Consider the following 25,733-nt stretch of genomic DNA (forward strand, 5'->3'; position numbering starts at 1 on the left):
TGCCATCTGAATGTAAGGCAGGTTTTTTATTATTGCATTTTTGCTCTTCATAACCATACTGTAGATTTCTGATATGTTGACAAATTCAACCGGGTGACACTATTTGTGGCTTTCAGGAGTGTAATTATGGCTTCATTGTGTATTGCCGCTCTTGGGATTCAATCTGGGTTTCTAATCCTGTACCCTTTTTCAAAATCACATCACAACAGCTCCTTTCCTCCTGCCTCCGGTCCATTTTCAGACAAAAAATGACAAAGCCTGTATTTATTTGGGGAGGGGACAGGAGGTCAGCATGGATTAGTGGGCATGCCTGCGCTGTAATACAATCTGGTTTGATACTTCTGCTCATTCTGATGAACGGGGTGATGCTAAAGGATGAACACTCCCAGTGATTTCTCTGCAATGCTTTTTATTTCATCAGGAGGAAATGGAGGCTGGACTCAGTTCCTTCGGTGTTTAATAATGTCCATCAGAACCAAATGTCCTTTATTTAAGCTACAGAAATAATTAGAGGGTCGGTGGTGTTAAGCAGCCATGGAGTCTGGCTCTGAGGAATGTTCACTGTGCCTCATTAAATTTGGAATTAGTGCTTAAAAGGTCAGAAATAAATATTCTGTTTATATTTTGGGGATAGTAAATGTAAATGGATGCTGTGTTTGCACATCCTCGTCTCTGCTCGTTCCTGCTGAACCGAGGGAGGCACCGCTCCATTTGGTTTAGGCAGCAATCAGAGTGTCTGCAAAAAAGCCCAACCCCAAAACCAACCCTGGTTTCATTGATCAAGGGCAGGAAAATGATCTGCTGTATTACATCTAATTATAAAACATCAATATCAGATGCTAAATGCACTCACTTTTTCAGAGACACTATGTTGCTAGTTTACAGTTTCCAATCTCCTGTATTATAGGCTTTAGCAGTGAGCTGGGGTACAGGGAGATGGCTGCAAAGGGAGATGCCAGAGGTCAGATCCTTTTAACCTTTATTGAACTCCTCCAGGTGGCTGGCTCTTAAATGCTCCTTAATAAGAGCTGAATTGCTTCACGTTTTCCTTCCGTCTCGCCTGGGGCTGTTGACACAGCAGAGGTGCATCCCTCTGTCCCTCTCCCCCAGCTTGTGCTCCAGTGCCCATGGAGCGGGCTGGAGCTGCTGATGGGGATGGGTGGCCAGCCGGGTCCTTTCCAAAGGCCCTGACCCTCGGGGGTCTCTGAGCCACAGCACAGCTTGGCTGTCGGAGGAGAGGGTGGTGGGCTTCTTGGGGTGATGCAGGCATCGCTCACCCCACCGTGTCCATCAGCATTTGCTGACTTTCCCCCGAGGTGGAAGCACCAGTAGCTATTTGGGTAGAGTTTGCACGGGGGTTTAACCCAAAGCCTTGGGCTGGTGCTGCTCTCACATCTCTGATACCCACCATGCCGGGAGGTGCCGATGCTGGAGAGTGAGGAACTGGGAAATACGGGTCTGTCTTCTGTTACATCTTCCCAGGCTGTGGCCGCGGTGCTCAGGACCCTCACCCGTGGTTGCAGACGTTGCAGATGCCGTCAGCGCCTGAGCGGAGCCAGTGGCGGGTGTGGGGAAGGAGGAGCGGAGCTCCTCAAGTAGGTCGTCGCAGTGCTCGGCCAGGCTGGTCTCCAGCCACCGGTCCTGGCCTCTGACCGATGCTCCAAGGCAGCGGCATCCTCGTCAGCAGCTGGTAGCACAGGAGCTAATTACATGGCATCACACACAACGGGGGACAAATCTCTCCTGACGTCCTTTGTGATCTGGTCCCAGCCTGGAACTGGATCTGATGAGTCTCCTGCTGGTGTGCAGAGAGAGACCAGCCGCCTTGCTGGGCGTGAGAGCATCAGGACGAGCCCGGCTGTTCCTCTCGGGGCTGTGCGGCTAGATTTCAGTGTTCGGTGGGGTTTTGTACTGCGCCTGCTCCCAGCGGGAAGGAGTCTCAGACCGCTTATTTATTTCCCATGGGGTAAATAAGCAGCTTGCTAAATGATAATGACTTTCCCTCATTGCTGATGCGTACTTCATTTGACCTGGTCCCTACTTTGAAATTTTCCCTGTTCCCCAAGTGCAGCTGGAGTGTTTTTATTTAATTTGCATGAATTCTATATCACCCACAGTATAGAATTAAGTGCTGGTGAGATCTCCTAACAGGCAGCAACAGTTTTATTGTAGATGCTGGAGCCTGTGATTCAATGGCCCATGGAGAACAGGACCGAGGATACAGGAGGACCAGGAGAAGAGGTCTTACAAGCCCAGCCCTTCCCACCGGGGAGGCCCAGTGGATTTTTGGGAACGATTTGCCATTTCTGTGGTCCCCGACGATGCCTGCAGCACGGACGGAAGGTCAGAAGATCAGTGCTCCTGGTGAAGACGTCAGCTTGATGTAGCAGATGAGGAGCCGTTGCGTGTTTCGGGAGGATTTTCTGAAACCCAAAAGGAGAGATGCACATTGCAGCCTTGGAGAAAGGTCCGCTTTGTTTTTTAGTAATAAAGGGTGACATGCAAGCTTTATTAACAAGGCACGTAGGGGCAAAAAAAAAGGCTCAAGGGATAACCCTGAAAAAGTGGTGCTAAATGTGTCATTTTTATGAAGCTGATTTTGTGAAGGGTCCCTACATGCTTTGGCAGGAGGTTGCAGCAGGTTTACAATAATTTGTAGGAAGATAGAAATGTTTTCACCCTGAAGTGAGAAGAAGGGCGAAAAAACCCGCGTTGAGAAGCTTTAGAGTCGTCTTCCGAGGTGGAGGCTGGCGGAGAGACGGATACCTGTCACTTCGGGTCGGGAGAGATGGGTCCAGCTTCGAACAACCATGGACTTTGCTGGGGGGCTGATGTGTGGACCGAGGAGCCAAACCGTCCGACAAGAGCCTGGATCCAGACACAGTGGGGAAAGCTGGATTTTCACCTCCATGGAGTTTGGTTTGAAAAAAAACCACATTTGAAATAACTGAAAAGAGGGAAGAGTGAGAAGGAGGCAGATCCTGGGCATCTGCCCCGAGGCAGGCAGGCTGGCAGGGACACGGCTGCGCTGATCTGAGCCTCCTGGCACAACCCAGGACACGTCCCCCCCACCCCGGGGACCGACCCCAGCCAGCACCCTCTATTTCTCCATCAGTCCACAGCGGTGGTCATGCCTGGAGTTGCTGCAGCCCACTGACCTTTCTGCTGGCACTTGCATTAATTCCCCTTAAACTGCCTTTGGATCCTCCGGGGTTTATTTCTGTTTCTAAGGCAGAGAGTGAGCAGTCGTTAGAGCAGCGCCCTGTTGCTAATGGACCTTTTGCTAACGGGGAAGTCACACCCCCCCGGATGTCCAGGTCAAGGAGAGTTGAACTGACGTTTGTACGTCTTTTTTTGTAATTTAATGGAATTGGCAGTCCTCAACCGAAAGCAACCATTGGTGGGGGGAAGTTTAAAATTTCCTTGCTGATTGCTCGATTCTGAGTGTGTCTGTTGTTATATTTCTGTTTGTGTTGCTAAGGCAGCAGTTAAAAGCATTTTTCAAATTAGGCACTGGTAAGCTGCATGCCGAGCCAGGGCTCTCTCTTTGATGGCATTGACACCAACGGGCCTGCATCTGGAAAGCAAATCCCGAGCCCGGAGGACAGCAGGGTTTCTCTCCTCTAAGAGAAATGCAGGCTGAGACCACAGACTTTACGCTAGGTGTTATTCAGCACTTCCCGATGTCTTGAATGTATTGTTTATTCATAGCGCAGAGGCTGAGGGTCTGATCCTGACAAGCGTGAGCATCCTTTATTCGTGTTAAGATGAGCAGGAGATAAGAATTGGCAGCGCCGTTCGGGAGGTCCTTGCCATACCTGGCTCTGGACATGGAAAGGAGAGGCTGGGCTCGAGGCTGGGCTTCCCTTTCATTTCTACAGGAGCGATGCTGATCAGTGAGAAAGTAGCGGTTTGTTTGCTTTTGCCAAAATAATGAAGAAGGTGAGGGCTGGCCTCTTGATGATGCACTTTATGAAGAGCACACTTTCATCGGTGCCAGCCAGCCTTACCTTTTCCCTCTTTTTTGTGCTTCGACTTTGTTCTTTGGGCCTCATTAAGAGAGGGAGAGGATCCTTTCCCAATTAAAATGTTGACATGTCGGAGACGCTCTCCTTCCTCATCATTTTGCCTCTGTTTGTAAGTGATTGCACTTTGCAGGATGAACTAGAACTAAATCAAGTGAACTTCGATTGAATAATGCAAGCTATAAAGCAGCCCTCCTCCATGAAAAATCTCATTTCTTTTTTATTTTTCTGGTTTGATCCCCTAGCCTGCATGGAGATAACCTTGATGGATAATCCCACAGGCTGAGGAGAGGTCTCGTAAACTGCTGGGCTGCCTCATGCACCGGTGGGAGCGTGCTGGTGCTGGCAGGGCAGGCAGCTCCCACCGAGGGTGCAATCCCCCAGACCATGGAAGCACATTTCCTATCCTTGTGGCCATATCACTCCTTGTTTTGTCTGAAATCTGGAAGTAATTAGCATTAGTTGTGCTGCTTTCAGTGGCGCGAGGGATTTGAAGCCTGGGAACGGATGCTGCCTGGGACCGAGCCCGCGGGAACCCGCTCGCTTGCGTGTGGACTTGGGGGTTGTGTCTTCGTTAGTGATGTGGTGCAGAGCATCCCGAGCAGAGGGGACACGTGGACCAGGGGGCCCGCACATTACTCCGGTCCATCAAACGTAAATCATGGGGAATTTGCTCGTCGGTGGATGATTTCGGTTGGGCCAGGATTTGGTCTTTTTTTATTGGTCAGAAATCAATAGCTCCCAGTGGTGTTGGTCAGAGGGGGATTTAGCGTGAGGTCTGTATCTGGGCTGCATCAGGAGATGTGATGGCAGCATGTGCGGCGTTTCCTCAGCCTGCAGTGGGGTTTCGGTGGCACCGGGTCGAGCATTCCCTGCGGATGGTCCTGGGTATCCCTTGGCCCCTGAAGCGTGGACCATGTGACATCGGTGTTCTGAGCATTTAAAGCTCTGTGATGCACGTGTATATATTGAAATTTGCTCTCTGGGTCCTCCCACCCACCCATTCCTCTCCCAGTTTTCCTGGGGCTGGGAAGTGTGTGCGCGCGCGCACACACACACACATGGGGATAAAGCTGATGGAGGTAGTCGTGGGTGCAGGGGGTCTCACGCTGCTGCTGGGCATGGTGGCGGGGCTGGGGACGTGGGGACAGAGCCAGCTGAGGCTCCGGGCTTGCTGGAGCTGTTCCCAAGTCCACCAGCGCAGGGTGATGGAGGGGGCTCCCCGCCGAGCAGGGATTGCTCCGAAACTGGTTCCCATCCCTTCTGCCCTCCATCGCTCAGCTGCCGTCAGAGTCCATTTGTGGAGCTGGGACCTCCCGCCTGGCCTGCAGGGCTGCTGGGGGGGGATGCCGTGTGGTGGCATCCCTCCCCCTGGGATGGCAGTGCCAGGATTGATGGATAAACACAGGATCAGGCATTTTCTGCGGCGTTTAAAGTCTCGGGCATCGCGTATTTTAAAAATACATGTGTGTGTCTGCTCCCGAGCTCTAACCATCAAAGTCGTCCTGCAGGACCGAGGATGCAGGAACTGCGGGGACCAGTAGTTTGTGCAGTAAATCTCCTGCGTGACTCTCCAGCAGTAATTACTATCTGAAAGTAATAACCGAGCTGTGCTGAGTGCTAGGCCAACTCCCCCAGCTCGCAGCTCCTTGCATGTTTCTCTCTGGGAGGCTCCTGTTTGGTAAATTAGATATTGTGCTGTATTTCAGAAAAGGTCACACTTAACCAACACTGCCTTTGCTTTATTATCTTGGCAGAGCAGTGTAACCTCTGCCAGGGTACGATTGGATTTCACATTCGGCTCTGCTGCAGCGGCCCTGCTCCCTGCGTCCTGCCGTTGTGATTACGTTAGCAGCAGACTCTGCTTTCCTTTATTTATTGAGACATTAAAGATGCATGCATTTATTTTTACCATGTTCATAATTGCCATAAAAACAGGCCATAGTATCCCAGAGCGGCTCTTTGGGAAGGAGAGCGGCTGCGAGGCTGGGGCGCGGAGGAGCCGCGGCAGAGAGGAGGCAGGACAGGGCTGCTGGGGCAGGTGGCTGTCCCCGCTCCTGTCCTGGGAGGACGCTGCTGTCAGCCCAGAGGAAGGGGGACAGAGCAGAGTCTGCCCCTTCTGCTGCCCAGAGTGCCTGGCAGGGGCAAGGAGCATCCCCCGGGCCGGGGGTGATGCTGGGGGGAGCCCAGGTGGGTTCCCTGCAGCTCGGGGGGGGGGGGGGGGGGCTTTGGGTGGACAGACGGACTGGGGTAACTGACTCATGTAAAGAGATCTGCATCCTCCAGGGCACCCGAAGCCCAGGAAGGATCCCAGCCAGGCCATGCAGATCCCACCATGTCCCACCACATGGCTTCCACTGTGACTCACCATGCGGCTGCCACTGCATCCCACCGTGCAGCTGCCTCCGTGTCCCACCGTGGAGCTCCCACCACATCCTACCGTGCAACAGCCACTGCATCCCACTGCACAGCTCCCACCACGTACCACCGTGCATCTCCCACCATGTCCCACCACGCAGCACCCACCACGTCCCACCCCACGGCTCCCACCATGGCCTCCTGGGTGGTAACACCCTGCTCTCTTCCCCACCTTCTGGTTGCTTTTTTTGGTTCCTCACTTGCTGCGAGCACCAGAAATCCGGGGCTTCGTAATCTGAGGTTAAAAAACGGTTAAAAGACGGTGTTTCAAGTGCAGAGCGAGTTAATGGGTTTTGCTTGCAGATGACAAATCCATTGACTTCCCCCCCTGCTTTCACTCCCTTCCAACTTTTAAGCATGTCACCCATTGTTTGCTTTTTTATTAATAACAGAGCCCACTGTCTCTGCAAACGAAATGATGTAAACCAAAGAAAAGTGCCTGCATTAAATTCTCTGGCAGGGGATTACCTTGCTGGCATTTACATATCTATGCAATAAATATTTTAACATGTTAATTATACACTAATAAGAAAAATACCTTTTGAACTTTCAGTCAAATTGACACACACAGAACGGAGTCCATCAGGGAATTAAAAGCAATTAGTTTTGTAACAGAGCGTAGTCACATTGTTTCTTCTTTGCAAATTGTTCTGTGGTCACCAGCCAGCCTTTTTTTTTTTTGGTGAAAGCTGGTGGAAAGACCAGCAGGGACTGGAGTTTTCCACACCCGGCTCCGTCCCGCTCTCTGGGGTCTGTCCCGTGCCGGGATGCTCCTTGCCTCCCGTGGGGTTTGCTGGTGGCTTTTGTCCTGGCCCTGCAAACCCGGCTGTTCCCAGTCATGGGGAAATCAGACTTGTAACCATCTCCCTTTTATTCTCCTCCTTCCAGACTGAAAACTACTCCTTCGATTCCAACTACGTGAACAGCAGAGCTCATTTAATAAAAAGGTACGTAGGCTCGCTTGAAAGCACTTGGGTTTGCCCAGCCAAATCCTGATTATTTAATGTTCTTCCTTACTGCGTTATATACTACTTGCTTTTTTTAATATGCAAAATGTTTCAAGAGTAATAATTTGATTTTAAAAACAGTATTTACTTCCTATTAAGTCCCATTGCTCTTGGTTTGCAATGAAGGCAAGTCTTTTTTTCTTCTCTTTGGCTCCTTTGCACTGGGAAGTTGCAGTGAGTTAGGTGGAGTGCTGTTACCCTGACAACTTTCAAATTCATAGAGTTTATTCTATTCGAATGCACAGGAATAAAATGATAGATTTGGATGGTGAGATCTCCCTGCCATGTGAGGGGGGGGAAAGAAACAAAAAAAAATCTCATTTGGGAGCAGGTAGTTGCGTTGGCTACAAGCTCACTGTTTTAGTTTGAATACCGAGGCAAAACAGCACTTTGCTAGGCTTTATTCTTCCATGGGTAAAAAGGAAATCATCAGTTCAGTTGCAACCTGGCGATTACCCTTGGGGGAATTTAACCCTTTAGATGAAATACTGGTGCCCTCAGAGCTTACCAGTGGCGAAGAAGTGTCTTGGGGAGGTTAGTGCCGGGGTTATCCGGTTGAACCCCACTGGATTGTATTAAATTAGAGGTGAACGTCCCCCGTGGGGCAGGTGGCGAGGCTTGCCTCTGCCTCCCCGGCTATTTCCGAGGCAGGGAAAGGCACTGACACAGCACAATCGATACTCATCAGGAGGCCGCCGCGTAGGGCTGGAGGGCCATCTCCCCGCGCAGGATGCGGGCGCAGGAGGTGGCCGGCAGCTCTTTGCCCACCTCCCCTCTTCTCCCCAGGGACCGGTCGAGGTGTGCGGCGGGCAAGCCGGGGCTGTGCCCATGCCCGTGCCCGTGCCCGTGCCCGGCGGGGCTGTACCCAGCGGCTCTGCAGAAGCCATCATGGTAGCAGGGGTGTAACGGAGAGCAGGAGCCGGCCCTGAACTGTTGAGATCTGATCTGAGCAGTAAAAAAATCCAATTATCTGCCTGGCTGAGATCCCATTTGTTTACATCTTAAAAATATAAGGAGTAAGGGAGCTGCGAGCGCATTGTTTAAGCAGCTCGGGTTCAGCTAGCGAAGGGCAGGTATATTTGCCTGCATGGCTCATGATGTTTAACGATGCTAATGTGATTGCGAGAGAGATGGCTTGCCTGTGCCACGCCGCTCCTCGCCAGAGAGTCTGCAGGCATCCTGAAAAAAAATCCAATCTATTAATCTTTCCTCGTTCACACCTAAGATAAAGGCAAGCAGCGCTCCCGCCTGCCGCAGCAGGGCTTACTCCAAGGCTGTATTGTTTGGGAAACGCTGCTGCTGCTGATTCCCCGAGACCTGCCCATCCTTTAGAGAAGTGTCAGCCGCGGAAACATGTCGTGTGGCTGCTGCATTACGGTCTGGTTCACTGCGGGGAAGATAAATGTGCTGTAACATGGGTTGCCTGCCTATTATGAACAGCAGCTCCGTGTAGGACAGCGTTTCCCCTCGCTTTCTACCTTTGTCTTGTATCTTAAGTACAACGGGTGCCAGCAACGTTGTGCAGACATCTAAGAACAAAAAATATTTTCTGTAACATACTGTGGCATCATTTTCATCCTTTGCCTTTATGAAGATGTTGTAGCTCTTCTATCTTTGGTGAGTGAATCGCCTCAAATCCAGCACTTTAATTAATCTATTTGTACTTTTCCTGTGTTGTCTGCCTGCCTCTCTCGCTCATCTACGCGCACACAAATGAATTGTAGATTTGTAGTGCTTTCTTAACTTAAAATTCTTTGATGTCACCTGGAATCAAAGTCAGTGGCTTCAACAGGGACATCTTTATTTAAAAGGTAATGTTTGAAGGTTTACCAATTTATATGTATTTCAGAGCTCCCCTCTTGCGTGCTTTTGAAAAGCATCAGATGGTAGGTGGTCTGCTTGGTTTCCGTGGAGACGCAAAAGGGCTTTTCAAAGTAATGAAAATCTCCAGCTCTTTGGGGCTTTGAAGCACAGGCCGCGTCTTCCACCGACGTTTCACACCAAATCAGCCAGCAAGAAAGTTTGGGGCCGTGGGTGCAGGTGGATCCCCCCCGATGGGTGCAGATTTCCCATGCCAAGGCTGGGTGTGGAAGGAGGCGCAGGCTGGGCGGCCCCCGGGATGCCCCGATGGCCGTGCCACCCGGGGCAGGCGCATCTCAAGACGTCCCTGCGGCTCGCTGCAGCCGGGTGTCCTGGGGCGTCACCCCTCGCAGGGCAGCGGGGAGTAGCAGAAGGATCCCGAATGTAGGCAGAAATGAAACTCTTCCATCCCTCCAGCCTAGGAGCTGGGTGCCGTGGGGTGATGGAGCTGCTCAGCCCTTGGGGGAAATCTGGGAGCAGCTCAGCCCTCAGGTCCCCCCAGCAGTGGCTGTGCTTGCAGGGGATGTCGAGGAGTTCGACTGTGTCAGATCTCCTTAAAGCTATGTGAACTTGGACCCAGAATCACCAGGTTATTTTTAAAAATATGAATGGCATCATCATCATGAAAAGAAATTCCCGTTTCTAGGAAGACTTCTGTTTTCTAACTTCAAGCGATTAGGATTTGGCCTATAACCTAAAAAATTAGGGTTTAGATCCTGTGTAACTTCAATATGAGGTAACACAACTTGAGGGAGCCTAGTTATAGGAACAGCTCATTTAATGCATATTTTTTAAATTTTATTTTCAAATCCTACTTCACTCTCAGCTTCCATAATACCCACAGCAGCCTGACCCACAGGCTCACACCGTACCCATCGGCAGAAGCAGCCTGCGAGGCAGTGCAGGCTGGATGCTGTGTTTTGGGGTGCAGAGGTGCCAAGCAGGGGGTGGCCCCCCCCCTGCACCCCCTGCCCCAGCTCTCTGTGCTGGGGGAGCAGTCCCAGTCCTGCCGCTGGGTGCTGGGGACGGCAGGGGACCTCCCCGTCCTTGCGGGGCATGAGGCTGAGCGGTGGCAGCCGTGCCACCACTGCAGGTCTTACTGCAGTGCCGTGGGGTGGCGGGGGCCACCTTGTCCCACCCACTAAGTCACGGCTGTGTCTCCCCCAGCAGCTCCACGTTCAAGGACTTGGAGGGGAACAGTCTGAAGGACAGCGGCCACGAGGAGAGCGACCAGACGGACAGCGAGCACGACGTGCAGCGGGGCCTCTACTGCGACACGGCCGTCAACGACGTGCTGAACACCAGCGTCCCCTCCATGGGTTCCCAGGGCCCCGAGCAAGGTGAGCCACCGCCGTGCGCCCTGGGGGCTGCCCACCACCCCCGTGACCCCCACATGCCCCAGCCAGTGGCTCTGGTGCTGCCTTAGTGGGTGCACAATAAGGATGCTTAGTGCTTGCTGGGGATAACGCTGTACATCGTCAGAGTGCTGGGTAGATAGAAATTAATCTTCACACCACACCTGTCAGGTAAGCAAGCAGTTAGGATTATCCTCTATTTCACAGGCGGAAAACCCAAGGCCCTGAGATCCGCCTGACAGCGAGCGAGCGGTGGAGTTGGGATTAGGGCAGGAATTACCGGCGCCATGCCCGGGGCTGGTCCCTGCTGGCACTCCTCTCCAGAGCGCAGTCGGTGCGCGCTTCCCCGCGCGCGCCGCTCGCTGTCTCCGGAGCTCTGCGCAGGCGCTGTCCGGGCAACTTTTCCAAAAGGTCAGCGGAGCATGTAGGCATCCCACAAGGGATTAGCTCAGGCCGGTGGGTGAGGGTTTTGTATCTTTTCCCCTGAATAGGTGGCGGGGTTTCAGCTCTTACACATCCCCACATGCAGGGATGAAGTCCTGCTCCGAAACCAGACCGGTATTAGCTAGAGGAAAGAAGTCAGAGGAGTTCAGCTGAGCCCAAGCTGTCGTTTGTACTTGGGCATGAATGTCGCTTTTAATGTCTGACGGATGCAAACATCCTATGCAAACATCCTGTCTTTTTCAATTAAGAAGCCTGAATGCGGTTTGGTGCTTGGGCACAGGGGAGCCTCGGGGCGCTTGGCTATATCTTGAGATAAGCTGTAGCTGAGGCTCAACTGGAAGCCCCACTGCTAAAAGACTTAAGGATATGAAAACAAAATGCTGTGATTATGAACTGGTCTTCAGCTGTTTAATTCAATTCATGGTAAACATCATTAAAAGCCTTTGTTTTGCTGTCATAAAAGAGTCAAACGGGGGAAAGAGAGTTCTTGCCATCTGCGCCGCCGAATGGTTTTTTTTTTTCTGGAGAGAAGCTGATCGCTGTATTAATTCTCGATAGAGTCTGTTAAATGGCCGTAGTTAACCCTGTAAGACTCCGTGAGGAGGGGAACGCGGAGGTCACCTACCCATTCCACGCTGCCAGCCACGCTAATTGGAGAGGGATGGCATCTGCAGCGATAATGTATTTCCAGACAACCCTACTGTGGCCAAAGATGAAAAAAATTAAACATTTATATAACTGTACAGTGGCAGTTTAATTCTCTGCGGACCGGCGCCGTGTCAGAGAATGCAGGCTGATAGCTATCATTTATTATTCTTCTATTACAAAGAAATGCTTTTTCATTTTGATCAGGAGAGGGTTTCCTAAGATGCATTTGCAGTAAGGGATGACTGTAGGAGCAAAAATGTTCATAATTGATTCCCGTCCTGTTGAATGGTCTGAGCAACATCTGTTAATTTTTTGTCACATTTCTTCGGCAAAAAAAAAATCTCAATGGACTACAGATAGGGTTTTACAGAGATTACATTTCTGATAAGTCCGTGTGCTGGCTCTGTTGTGCACCAGATAACAATGCAAATAAGTTAAAGAGGATGAGTTGGAGGCAGAGCTCGTCAGAGGAGTCAGATGGAAATAAATATGGTCCAATCCATTGTAACAAGAACTCCTTCTTGCATGTAAAATACCCCCCAAAAATCAAGAGCATTTGCAGAAGTGACTTCCAAAGGCAACCTGTGTGTCTGGCTCCCAGTCCCACGATGGCCAGGGGGCTGGTGCTCTTGGCTCTGGTTTATTTTTGGGAGGAAGCCGGCATGCCGGTGCTGCGTTGCCATCCGGCTGGACCTGCAGGCAGGCAGGCAGGCAGGTGTGCCGGGGGCCAGCTCTCGTGTCCTCCGGGACCCACGCTGCCTTGTGCGGAGGAGCAGGGGGTGCTCAACTGCGAGGTTATCGGGGTGTTTGTGGAGCAAAGAGAGGAGCAGCGCAGGCGGGGAGGTTAGCAGTTACTGTCACAGAAGCTGAAAAAAAGGTTAAAGAGAGTATTTTCTAAGCTGATTTGTCAAGCAGGAACTGCAGAAAATAATCAGGAAAATCAAGATGCTGAGATGATAACAGCAGTTCCCACATGATTAAAGCAATGGTTTTGGCATGGTAATCTGTACCCGATTTCGGGTCAGAGTGGCAGGGCGGGGAGGAAACACAAGTTCAATGCCAAGGATGTGCAGGACCAGTGGGCTGACCACCGCTCCGAGCACACAGTCCGCAGCCGAAGGGCAGCCTGGCAGCTCATGTCCCCATGCTTTGCCTTCGCTTGCTGTCCCTGCCTGAACTGCATGTCACGTAATCCCAGAGAAATGGGGTGAGAGAGTCGCTGGGGTTTGCTCGTCAATGTTAATGATCCTGCCCGGGAGCCCGGCGAGGTGCCCCCGTGGCCAGGCTTTGCTGGGCTTGGACCTTAGCTTCTAACACCACGAGTCCTTCATGAGCAGCCAACTCTCAGACTTCATCAGATAATTCGGGAGTCCTTATCTGCTCGGTGGGTGATCCTGGATCTGCCAAGGCAAGACACTGGTTGGCAGAAATCCTTGCAGCTCGGTGGTGGAGGACAATCCCTCTGTGGTGGCACTGGAGCATTAGCGTGGACCTGTCTGACCAGCCTTCACCTACTGAGATGCTGGATTTCCTGCAGAAGGAGGTAGGCATGGATGGGTCCAAGCTTCTTTAGTGTTCTTAAACCAGTGCGTGAGCCTGGCACTACTGGTGAGTACGTGGCCATGGGAGCCCCAGGGACCTGCTGCAGATGCGCAGGTGGCCTCGGGGCCCTCTAACCGGTTCACTGCCCTGGTGCCACTCTTGGATGGGAGTAATACCAGCTGCCAGTCCTGCTGGCAGGAGCCCTTGCTCTTCCTTTGGAAATGACGTAGATTTCCAGAAAAATGGCAAACTAGCATGGAGGGTGTGAAGCTTTGGTCAACGGCTCAATGTCCAGATGGACATTGGTGACGAGTGGCGTCCCGCAGGGGTTCGTATTGGGACCGGTACTGTTTAATATCTTCATCAGTGACATAGACAGTGGGATCGAGTGCACCCTCAGCAAGTTTGCAGACAACACCAAGCTGAGTGATGTGGTCGACACACCAGGGGGACGGAATGCCATCCAGAGGGACCTGGACAAGCTCCAGAAGTGGGCCTGTGGAACCTCATGAGGATTAACAAGGCCAAGTGCAAGGTCCTGCACCTGGGTCGGGGCAACCCCCGGTATCACTACAGGCTGGGGGATGAAGGGATGGAGAGCAGCCCTGCCCAGAAGGACTTGGGGGTACAGGTGGATGAGAAGCTGGACATGAGCCAGCAATGTGCGCTCGCAGCCCAGAAGGCCAATCGTATCCTGGGCTGCATCACAAGAAGCGCGGCCAGCAGGTTGAGGGAGGGGATTCTGCCCCTCTCCTCTGCTCTGGTGAGACCCCACCTGCAGTACTGCGACCAGCTCTGGAGCCCTCAGCATAAGAAAGACACGGACCTGTTGGAGCGGGTCCAGAGGAGGGCCACGAAAATGATCAGAGGGATGGAACACCTCTGCTATGAAGAAAGGCTGAGAGAGTTGGGGTTGTTCAGCCTAGAGAAGAGAAGGCTTTGGGGAGACCTTATTGCAGCCTGTCAGTACTTAAAGGGGGCTTATAAAAAAGATGGCAGCAAACTTTTTAGCAGGGCCTGTTGCGACAGGACAAGGGGGAATGGCTTTAAACTAAAGGGGGGTAGATTTAGACTAGATCTAAGGAAGAAATTTTTTATGCTGAGGGTGGTGAAGCACTGGCACAGGTTGCCCAGAGAGGTGGTGGATGCCCCATCCCTGGAAACATTCCAGGTCAGGCTGGACGGGGCTCTGAGCACCCTGATCTAGTTGAAGATGTCCCTGCCCACGGCAGGGGGGTTGGACTAGATGACCTTTAGAGGTCCCTTCCAACCCAAACTATTCTATGATTCTATGATAAATATCGCCTGGAGCTCAGCCACATCACTTATTTTGGGAGTAGGACTTCTGCCCAGTCCCTCTTCACCTCAGGATCTTAATTACTGATTATAAATTCATCAGTTGAAAAGATTGCTTTAATTGCTCTAATACGTACCAAATTTGGAGTTCATTATCACCCAGAATTGTTTTCCTTCCCCTGCTAATTGATACCAAATGGGACACTGAGGAAGGTGGGCACCGGCACCGCTCCACCTTTTGCGATTGCCTCTCTGCTGTTTAATTGTTTGTTTATTTGTGGAGGTGCTAAGCGCTGCTAGAAGTTTACATACACTCCTTTCCTAACGGCGTCCTCAGCTGAGCTTCCAAATGGATTTGTTTGAGAAAGGGAGGTTTTCAAGCAGCTGTTGGATCTCAGTGATGTTTTGGGTTGGCTGGAGAATGTTGGAAGATGGGGGTAAATCCTGGGGTCTCCCTTCCTATCTTGGCCTATTTCACCACAATATGGGGTGGATTTTCTCCATGTCCTGGTGTAACCTTGACTCAAAGTCCAGCACTGGAGGAAATGGTGATTTCCAGCAAGGAAGTGAAGTGTGCGGTAGTGCTGGGCAGGAGACCCACCACCGGCATCGCCTCCATGGACAGTGGTGGGTGATGCCAGCGGCCGCGGGAGCTTTGCCATTGGGTTTGAAGCTCCTGACACCTGTTCCTCCCAGCAACATGGGGAAATCTCAGCGTGAAATGTTTTCCAACACTGCAGAGCGTGGCGGTACTTTTCCTGGGAAATGGCAGCACAGACCAGATGTTTCACAGGGTAATTGAAAATTCCATTTTATCAGAAAGCATTTGCTGTCAAAAAGTTTTATCTTTACTTCAACAAAGATGTTGATTAGATCCCTCAGGACCTGAATTAGCATCTTTGAGGCTAGATACTCTATTTTGTGATTCAGGTAGTTATTCCTCCCTTGGTTTTGCTCATAGAATCATAGAATCATAGAATCATTTAGGTTGGAGAAGACCTTTAGATCATCAAGTCCAACCACTAACCTAACACTGCCAAGTCCACCACTAAACCATGTCCCTAAGCGCCACATCTACACGTCTTTTAAATACCTCCAGGGATGGGGACTCCACCACTTCCCTGGGCAGCCTGTCCCAATGCTTGGCAACCCTTTTGGTGAAGAAATTTTTCCTCACGTCCAATCTAAACCTCCCCTGGCACAACTTGAGGCCGTTTCCTCTCGTCCTATCGCTTGTTACTTGGGAGAAGAGACCGACACCCACCTCGCTACAACCTCCTTTCAGGTACTGGGACTTTTTTTCTTCATCCCTTTGCCCTCTTCCAAACATAGCATTTGTGCAGGTTTGGCTTGTTTTCTTTGTGTGGATGTATACGGGCACCTAGATCTGCCTAAATGTTTTCTTTTTCACCTTGCCTTGAGCCAGAGCCATACTTGTACTCTATAAGTCATAGGAGCTCTTGCCAGCATAGAAATCAGAAAGGAACTATTTCAAATATGTATTTTTAATGTTAGAAGCAACAGATTTCAAACTTATCTTAATTCCCAGTGCTGGCCAGTATTTTTGCCATCAGTTGTAGAATGAAAATTGTTGGCCCAATGAAGCAGCGATTCGCTGTTTAAGATAAAAATAGAATCCAAAAGAAAATACGAAAATAATAAACACACACTAGTCATAAAAAAGCCAGTGTTAGAAATAGTCACCACAGCCATAAAATAGTGAAAAAGCTTTAAAATCAAAGTGAGAGGGTTTTTAAGCAATATGTCAGTAATGTGTCTCTACAGAGAATTGCTTCTAAAAGCATCACTTCCATTTTTCTGGTGCCAGATCAGCAGTAAAGTTTGGCGTGAAATGTCATCTGGAAAGTCCTGATCCTGCATACATTTCCACATTTGAGTAACTTTGCTCACATAGGTGGTTTAATTGTGTCTGAGTCTCATAAACTCCACTTAGACGAAGGGTTCTTTGAACAGAAATGGGTTATATTTAAATGCTTACATCAAGTCGTCTTTATTCTATCGCACAGTATAGAAGTAGGCTTGGATGTAAAGGAGAGCTGGGCACATGATATTCACCGAAACTTTTCTTGCTGGTTGCATCCCAAATTATTCAGATACATCGTCATTTAGGGGATCAGGTTTTATCTAGAATATTCCAACTGGTTCTTATGCTCATCTCCATAGTATCTGGGTGCATTTCAGTCGTGAATTGAGAAAATGACTAATGGTATTAACTGGAGGCAAACACAGGTATTAGAAACTGTTGATTTTTTAAGCTGATTTCCAGCAGTCGTTCCACCTGCAACTCCCTTTTACTCTGCAGAAAAGCCTTTCTGTAGAGCTGTATGTACATGAAGACCTAAGTGACATATTCTAGGGCTTTGGAGGCTGGAAATACAGCTGCATTTCTTTGGAAGTTTATACAAATTAATAAAAATACCTACTTGCTTGTATTCATATATGCAGCAGAAGACATAAAGTATAACATTCATATGTGAGTGACAGCACATCCCTTAAGATGGATAAACGCCGTAAGCTTTCTTTACAGGGCAATGCCAATTATTGCAGCTCTTCTGATTTCTGTATTATTGCATGGATCTCTCAGTAAAGCAGCCTCAGTGAGCTCAGTGGTGCTCCTGCAGTGGCCAGCCTGGAGGGAGCAGTCAGCTTCTCACAGTACTTTGAAACCCCGGAGAAGGATTTTTATGATGAGTGGGTAAGCTGGACTTTGGGAAGAGGAGTTGATTCTCTTATGATTCCTACACTTTTAAATGATTACATATTGAGCATCTAAGTCGGCTCGTGGGTGGCTGCGTGGTGGTTACTGATGCTTTTGTACATGCTCTCTCCATCCTCCCCAAGCGCCCGCTCCTGCTAACGTTGCCCAGCCGGGCTCACAGGGGGACGTAATATCTTTTATTAGACCAGTGAATGTAACTGGAAGAAAAGCTGTCAAGCACTCAGACTAACAAGTCTCTCTTCAGGATGACCCTTATCGTTGCCAGGTACGCAGTGCTTAGCTCCATCTTCACTGGGTGGTCTGGACAGGCAGAGTTGGGCAGTCGGTCAGGCTGCCCCACCGATGGGCTCGGCTTCCTTCACCGCCACGTTGCGTCGCAGCAGAGCAGGGCAGCAGTCACTCGGGGAGGTTCAATCCACGCACAGACACTCTGGCTGGCACAGACAGATCCCTGGTGTTGCTTCTTCCTTAGGTTCGTAGCTCTGTAGCATTGAGCACAGCTTGGAGGAGTCCTTGCTGGAAACTGATGGTGGGGCAGGGGTGACACTGAAGTCATACCCATAGCAATAAATGAACGCCAATCCCTTTCTGCAACAGCAGAACTAAATAACAAACAGATGTGTAACCTCCTTTGTTTGCATAAGAAGCATTATCATATATCCCACATTCCTGGCACTCTTTCTTCAGTTTTCAGGTTCCTTCCATCAAAGACAATTCTTGCAGTGTCTCCATCACCGAAGTTACTCAGTCCAGGGTCACAGGAGTTACAACCTTTAGATCCTCACGTCCTTTCCATCCAAGCACAGAAAACACTCACCAGATGTGAACATTCTGGCAACTTTGAAAGGAAAATTAAAACTTGGATCTGTGCCCCGTTGTGTAGGTTTGTAATGGATGAATGATCAACCCAGAAAGTTGGAGGCTTTCTAGTGTCTTATTGTATTTTTTAATGAGATTTTGTCCAATTTAGTTATTGCTTACCCATATTTTTGCTGGGTGACTGGAGAGCAATTTATAGGAGATATGAAGAAGTGATATTTCTGATTAGAGAGTTTCAGCTTCTATATGTGCTTGGTTTTGTTAACTGCTCCTAAACTTCAGCCCAAGCAGAAGGTTCGCAGAGAAGATCTTTGTCAGGGTTCAGCTGAAGGACGGGGTGGTGCTAACCCTGGCTCTCCCAAAGCATCCTTTTCCAAAACCACTACACAATACTTGGATTTTCAAATATTTCTAAGATAAACAAACAGTTCAGTCAAGCTTGCAGCTTCCCTTTCCCTTATAAACAAGCCAAAAAAAGGCCCACGTGGACTTTTTTTTCCTTTGCCAGTAACCTCTAAGGAAACCATTAACACTTTCTGTCTCACAGCAGTTCGGACTAGCAAAATGGTCAAGGTAATGGCTATGATATTTAACAGTAGGGAAGGTATATGAATAAAACCGAACCTTCTGCTAACGCAGCAAGCCAGCACTTCCCGATCTCCTCCTGTAATCAATCTACATCGTTAATGACTCTGAAAACAGACTGAACTGCTGGGGCTGGCACCGGGAAACTTGCATTACAAACTAACCATCTCTTATTAACCTTTCCGTGTTTCCTTCACAACACTAATTAGAGCCAAATAAAACTACTGTTTGTGAAACTCTTAAGTTAAAATACAATTTTCAGAGGAAATATGGTAAACTCCAAAGCTCCTGTTTGCTTGGCCTTTCTTTTTAATTATGATGGAGGATGGCTGTTACTTGCTTAACAGAGGCTTACATGATTAATGCTGCAATGTTACTGTAATTAAAATGGCAAAAAAGATGTGATTGGAGCCCGTATAATTTACAGACATCTCAGCATTCTGGTGGCAGAGCAGCTCTAAGTGTTGCAAAGAGGAATCATAAAAATTTATTCTAATTAAAATTGCCAGATTGACTAAACAACAGGTGACTTATGTAAGTTGAGCGACTTGCTCTTGGGGTGAGAAATCATCTGAAATCAGTGAATTATACAAAGCTGTCTATTATTCTACTAAATGGGAAAGTGTGTGCTTACCATGGCAACCTGCATCAATTTTGCAGCCGCTGGAAAATACAGGGCCCTTTATTAAAGGAATAATCACTGCAAACAGCACGCTGACCCTCAGCTCTGCGGGCACGGGGCGCATGGCACGGCGAGTTTCAGAGCAGCCTTCTGGGCACGGGCGGTTGCCATCAGGTTAAATCCTGTCCTGCTGTATCGAAACATGCACCCGGCAGCTCGGGGGTGATTTGGGTCCGGCGCTGGACCGGCATCTCCGGAGGGGGTGCTACAAGTTGGGTGCCTGTTTTTTTTCTCCCAAAAAATGGTACATACAACTTTGAAAGTGCAATAAAGATAAATCATTTGGACCTCTCTTAATTATGCTTGCGTGCTGCAGAGAGCTGTAGGGCAGGGGACTGCATCTCCCCTGGGTGCAGGGGAAGGAGCACACCCGTCTCTGAAATATGGTGTAAATGGGTGTCTAAACTGCTCCAGTTCCAGCAGATAACTGCTGAAGGGAGACGTACCACTGGGTTTGTATGTAGGTTGTTTTACTAAATGATCTATGTAATGATATATAAGTCAAAACTCTGTAATAATTGGCACCAAACAGCAAAGAGAACTTGCAGCTTTTATCCGTCTTCAGGGAAGTGCTGCCACTCAAAACTCGCGAGTGCTATATTTTATTTCTCATACAGCATATCTGAATGTAAGAGAGTAGATATTTTTAAATGGGTCACAGAATTATTAAGAAGTTTGGCAGCCTTTCCTCGCGGTAGACGCGCAGGTATGCAGCGGAGCGGGCAGGGCTGGGAAGCAGGAGCGCGGGGCTGTGCCAGGCTCCGGCTGGGTTTGTGTTGCCTTTGCTCAGTGATTTCCCTTTCCATCCTGCATTTAACCCCGTGACTGTTCGGAAAATAAGTTCTTTAGAGCAAGTATATTACGGATATATGCTGGCCACAATGTGTATAATCACAGTAAGCATAACATGGCCCCATTTTTGCTGAGTATCTGTAATAGTAATGATCAGCTTCCCCACTCTCAGCGTTAGCTCTCTTACTTTTTTTATTTTTCAGCAGAAACCCTTTTTTGTTCCATTTTCCTTATCGTATTTTCACCCTTTTTCAAGTGTGGAAAATGACTTGCTTTGTAACCAGCTTCATTAGCTACTCGCACCTTGTGTTTCATTACCGATACCCACAGCTGACTGTGGGTGACAGCACGTGGCAGCAGGTGACCGGCGGTCACCACTGTGTCGCTTCACCTTTGGGCAGTGACAGTCACACTCGGGGCAGGGAAGTGGAGTCAGGTCGAGGAGGGTTGGGCTCGAGGTCTGGGTATAGTAAATAGGAGGACATCTGGATGTGTGGAATGGCTAGCTGTAGTGAAAGTGGAGCTTTATCCTGAAGAAATCCTGGGTTAACATCAGTCCCTGCAGGAAAAGGAGAAAATTGAACCACACACACAAAAAAAAAAGATTAAAAAACCCCCTCTCTGAATTGAAGCAATAGGAAATGAAAATTGCTGAGATATACTGTCATGTGGGTAGTGGTGCTACCAACCTTGTGCTGCAGTAATTACCTCTATGCATGCAATTTGTGCTCGGCTACGACTGATTTCCCACATCATCCGGTGCCCAGGCTATATTCAATCAGTCCCAGCTGGAGAAAACTATCTTGGATCATTTGGTGAGATTTCACCACAGATGCTACCTTGCGTCTTACGGACGCGCTCGAGAGCTGTACGCCGCAAAGCCTCCCTGGCACATGGGTGGAGGTGTGGGGACGGTCACAGGAGGTTCCCTGCGGCAAGGCGGGGGGGCTGGCTGCGAGGCAGGGGGGGTGCCATATCCTGCGGGGTGCTGAGCGTCTGCAGCTGGTGGGGGTTAAAGGCGAGGAGCTTCTGGCCCTTTCCACGGAGAAGCCTTTGCTCCACTGGGTGCGTGCTGGAGAGAACAGGTTTTGTGGTCGTTCTTGCACTGTTTTATGTGAAAACTGAAAGAGCAAAGAGCGTTGGTTGGAAATTTTTGTGAGAAGCCTGAGGAAGGTGGGTGTCCACATCGCTTGCAAACCAAAATAGGTCGGGCACTTGATTTCCTCTGACTGCTTTGGAAGTGTCGGCTTCATTAAAGAGGCGAGGCAGGAGAGTAGCTGGTGCGAGTACGGCAGACGGTGCTGCCTCGTCTGCCCGGGCACGTTCTCCAGTCAGCTGGTTTAATAGGCGAACCGCTTCTGATCAGGCGAGGAGCCTCCGGATTTGCCCTGCCAGAGGAACGGCTTTCTTAATTCAACGAACTGTGCTCCTGGATTTGATACAGCTCAGTGAGAAGTTATAAAGGGGCAGCTCCCGTTCAGGAAGAGGAGTTTGGCTAGAAACCTGAAGTCAAAACCGTGCATAGTAGTAATTCAGGAAAGGTCAGCCAGCCAGAAGTGTTTTTTGGGAGCAGTAGGTGCGTTAGTGGAGGGTATAAATACCTTTGGGGAGGGTCTGGCACACTCCGGTGGGTCCCTGGGTGGGCACTATGTATATACTGGACTTTCACTCTCTGCATTTACCACCTGAGTTATTTGTGCCGCTGACATTGCTGCTTGCCAGCACGTTTCAACGGGAGCCGTGTCTTCTCGATGCTCCACTCTGCCCATCCTCACTGCGTCTCCTACAGCAGGCTCCTGAGAAGCCATCCCTGGGAGCGCAGCGCTGCCGTCTGCCTCGCGGTGCTCGCCGTTTGACTTCCATGTCCTGCATCTGTCCTGACAGGTGGTGCTTTTGCAGCCGCTCTCCGATTAGTTTTGGTCCCTCAGATGCATTGATTTACAGACCTTTCCTGTGCAATACAGCTTTTCTCGATGACAGTCCATGAAGCACATGATAACTCAGCAGCCTAAATTATTCAGGAAAATTGAATGTGTTTGGCTTGTTCCAAACTTTTGTTTCCCTTCAGTGCTGTCAGAACAGGTAGCCGTGATGCTTGTATCCGACTCATTCCAGTGCCAGGGAGACACAAACAGCTCAAGTATAACCCGTGTTTTACCTTGTTCATCACTCATTTCCACCTTCAGCCGTGCTTACTCTGGGTACTTTTGGGCCTCATAAAAATGTTTAACTTGCATCTAGGGTTGTTCCCCTCTGGTACGCTGCTGGGCTCCAGGAAGTCACTTCATCTTGTGGTGGAAACACTCTTGTAAAATCCAAAGAAAATTCTGTGTCTGTTCCACCCTTTAGCCACGTGTCCTTTTGTGGAAGTATATTCACTCATGCAAATATTTCGATCCATTAGTCATCACTGTAGGATCCAGGAACCTCACATTAATGAAGACAAGTAATTAAAATGAACGATTCCACCTGTAATTCCCTCATCACCTGACCTCTGCTTTGTCAGTCTTCCTCTATTGTTATTGGGTAGATACGTCCAATTAATTCACTATGAAATCCACGCAAGCCCTTCACTGGGCAGATGTGCCTTGCAGGGACCAAATTGCTCTGGCACGTCAGGTGGAGAGGAGATGCTTTGTCAGTGCAAAAATGTCCCCTGGCTTTCTGGAGACTGTTCTGCATCAGGAGCTTCTGAGTGTAGCTGAAGGCATTGGCTTTCATTCTCCAAACATGTGTCTGGAGATTTAGGACTTGACTCAAAGCCCGTTAAATCCAGCAGGACTCTTTCAGCTGAGACCATTGGGCTTGAAATAGGACCCAAGAGAGATGGCATCCTCGGGGGACGTGCTCTGGACTTTGCTTGAGACATCGGTCATCTCAGCCTGTGTTCAGACGTGAACTCAGGGAGAAGATATCTGCTACTAAGCATCTCTCTGATTAAGCGAACAAGGCACAGCCGCTGCTGGAGGATGGAGGTTTGCCTTGGAAAATTCTAGCTGCAAATGAGATGCATGATGTTAGGAATTATAATAATTACCCCCTGGAACAGGTTCCCAAGGGATGTGATATATTCTGTATCACTTAGAGTCTTTAAATCACATTTGCATGTTTTTCCTAAAAGCGTGCCTAGTCACTCAAAGTGAAGGGCTGTGCTTGAGAAGCACAGCGTGACAAAGCTGAGCATCCCGTGGTTTGCAAGGGAGCAGAGCAGGGACTCACCGTGGTCCCGCGTGGATTAAGCTCTGCAGAGGAAGGGACTGCTGGCTGCCGTGCAGGAATGTGCAGAATTGAACAAGTAACCACGCTGGGGATGATTCGGGAGTGAACTCCCCCAGCCAAAATCTGCCTTCCCTTTCTGAACACACACAGTCCCTTCCTCGCTGAATCAGCCGTCCCCAGGGGCTGAGCAATCCTGGCTGTATCAGTGTTTCCAGGACCTTCCCTCCCACCGCTCCTTAAATGATGAGAGTGTTTTTGAAGACCTCATTCCTGGACTTTCCCTTTTATCTCTCCAAACAGCAAGTAAACGAGCAGCCCTTTAGTTTTTAGTTACTGCTTCAGCACCCAGTGAGCTATCAGAGGCTGTTGACGACGACTTTTCTCTGCTCCATGCTCCTGCCTGCAGGATTTGGGGAGATAATTCATTTGGTCCTGGTGCTTTGTCAACTTTCAGCAGTTGTAATTGCCTAATGATCAGTGCTGATGCTGTTGTTAAGCCTGTTAAAACTTTGTCCTGCTGAACAGCCAGACTGTGTCTGTCTCATCATGTTGTGCCTGCTGTGACGACTGGGACTGCCTTTGATGCTCCCTCCCTGGGCCTGGCTTTGGTTGCTGCTTCCCACCCCACCTCAGCTGCTGCCGGCACCCACCAAGGGGGATGGATGCAGCAGGGTGCTACCCACGCTAGGGAACCGCACCCGGGGGTACAAATAACTAAAGAATAACCCCACGGAGAGCCAGGTGCGTTCCAGGATGAATCTCCTCTCGCCTGCCCCGACGCCCGTGCCGGCCCCGAGGAGCCTGGTGCTGGGTGGTGAAGGTGGTCCCTCGCCCCGAGTCCTGGCAGGGCGGGCGAGAGGAGCTCTCTGGAGGAGGCTGTCACTGGTAGGGTATTGCTATTTAGCAACCTTCATGCCATTTTTGCTCTTCCATTTCTCGGGTGCCTTTTCCACCTTCCTTATCATTTTTTTAGAGCTCTAATTGGCCGCATTTCGTGCTATCACCTTCTTTGCTATGCATCTGAGGTGCCCAACTGGCTGGTGCCGTCTCTCGAAGCTCCCGTCGCTCATCCTCGCCTCTTCCAAGGCTGTTTCTTACTTAATGGAACACACTGAACATTAGTGCATTACCATCCCTTTTCCAAGAACAGTCTCCATCCACTCTTCTCTTGTCCCCCAGTGCCTCATCCAATTTAATTAATTATACTTAGTATATTACGCATCCTGTCAAAGTTTTTCCTTTCCGAGGTTTAATGGTTTTTTAATTCTAATGCATGCTGCATGTGTAAGTGTTTTAGAAATGAGGCGAGCGTGCAGTGGCAAAGAGGCAGCATTACATCTGTGTGCCGCAGACAGCAAGGGTGGATCCCTGTAGAGCGGCTCCAGCAGAATTATTGCAGGACCGTGCTGCCTGCCTTCCCGTTGCATCCCCCTTCTTGTGCTCGGGGAGAAAATCAGGCTGATTCCCACTGCAGAGGGACATGTTTGGGTTAAACCTACCCACTTACGGTGCATCTCGTGTTCCTGCTGCAGGAACGGGTGCCCAGCCAGCAGCTTAGCCCCAGCACCGGCCACGTCTTCTCGGCTGCTGCAGCCCTGTGGTGAACTCCAATGTAATGAACTTGACTGTTCTCCTCGCACTAACTCTGTCTGAAAGCAACAAATTACATCAGTCATTTCAGCCTTGCTTTATCCCTTTGAAGAAAGGCCACGTTAAGGATGTGGTGGGGACTAGACTAATCAGGTAACGCCGGCTGGGGCTGGTATCTATCGCTCTTTATTTCCCAGTGACAGTTAAAAGGTTTGGTCAGAAAAGTGGTTCAGGAGGAATGACTTTGTGGGGTGTTATACTTACTAGCTTTGGGTACTTCCAGATAAAACCTGCTCAGACTAAGAGGGTTGTGGGTTGGTGGTTTTTTTTTTTCTTGCCTGTCAGTGTTGCAAAGTGCTTAGGTTTAGAAAATCCAGCTGGGCTCTGTCTGTCTGTCACACCATCACCGGGAGTAACGATGCCGCGGTGCAATTCAGATGACAGCCCTGTGAACTGGGGCCAGGAAACACAATCCAGCCTGACCTTGGGGCAGCGCTGCAGAAATGTACCTCGGAGAAACCAGAAATCATCGGAGGCTGTGCAGGCAGAGGTTGGGCCAGAAGTCCGCCATGCTCAAGCAGCGCTGGAGCAGCCCACCTCGGGGAGCAGGAGCCTCCTGCCCCCTGCGTTGGAGCCACAGCAAGGGAGCGTGTGGCAGGACCCCAGTGCGGCGTGCAGACCCCCCCGCATCGGACTCGGCATCAGTGCCCG

At 49.8% G+C, this 25,733-nt stretch overlaps 1 protein-coding gene across 1 annotated transcript in view; it reads left to right on the forward strand.

Annotated features, from left to right (window-relative positions):
• PCDH19 (protocadherin 19) overlaps positions 1 to 25,733 on the forward strand; it is a 60,035-nt gene that overhangs the window by 20,568 nt on the left and 13,734 nt on the right. Inside the window, exons 3-4 of the mRNA XM_076346998.1 lie at positions 7,332 to 7,390; positions 10,481 to 10,650. Coding sequence (XP_076203113.1) covers positions 7,332 to 7,390; positions 10,481 to 10,650 — 229 coding nt within the window. The remainder of the gene's footprint in view (positions 1 to 7,331; positions 7,391 to 10,480; positions 10,651 to 25,733) is intronic.

Source organism: Aptenodytes patagonicus, chromosome 9, assembly GCF_965638725.1.
Source record: "Aptenodytes patagonicus chromosome 9, bAptPat1.pri.cur, whole genome shotgun sequence".
Taxonomy (NCBI): domain Eukaryota; kingdom Metazoa; phylum Chordata; class Aves; order Sphenisciformes; family Spheniscidae; genus Aptenodytes; species Aptenodytes patagonicus.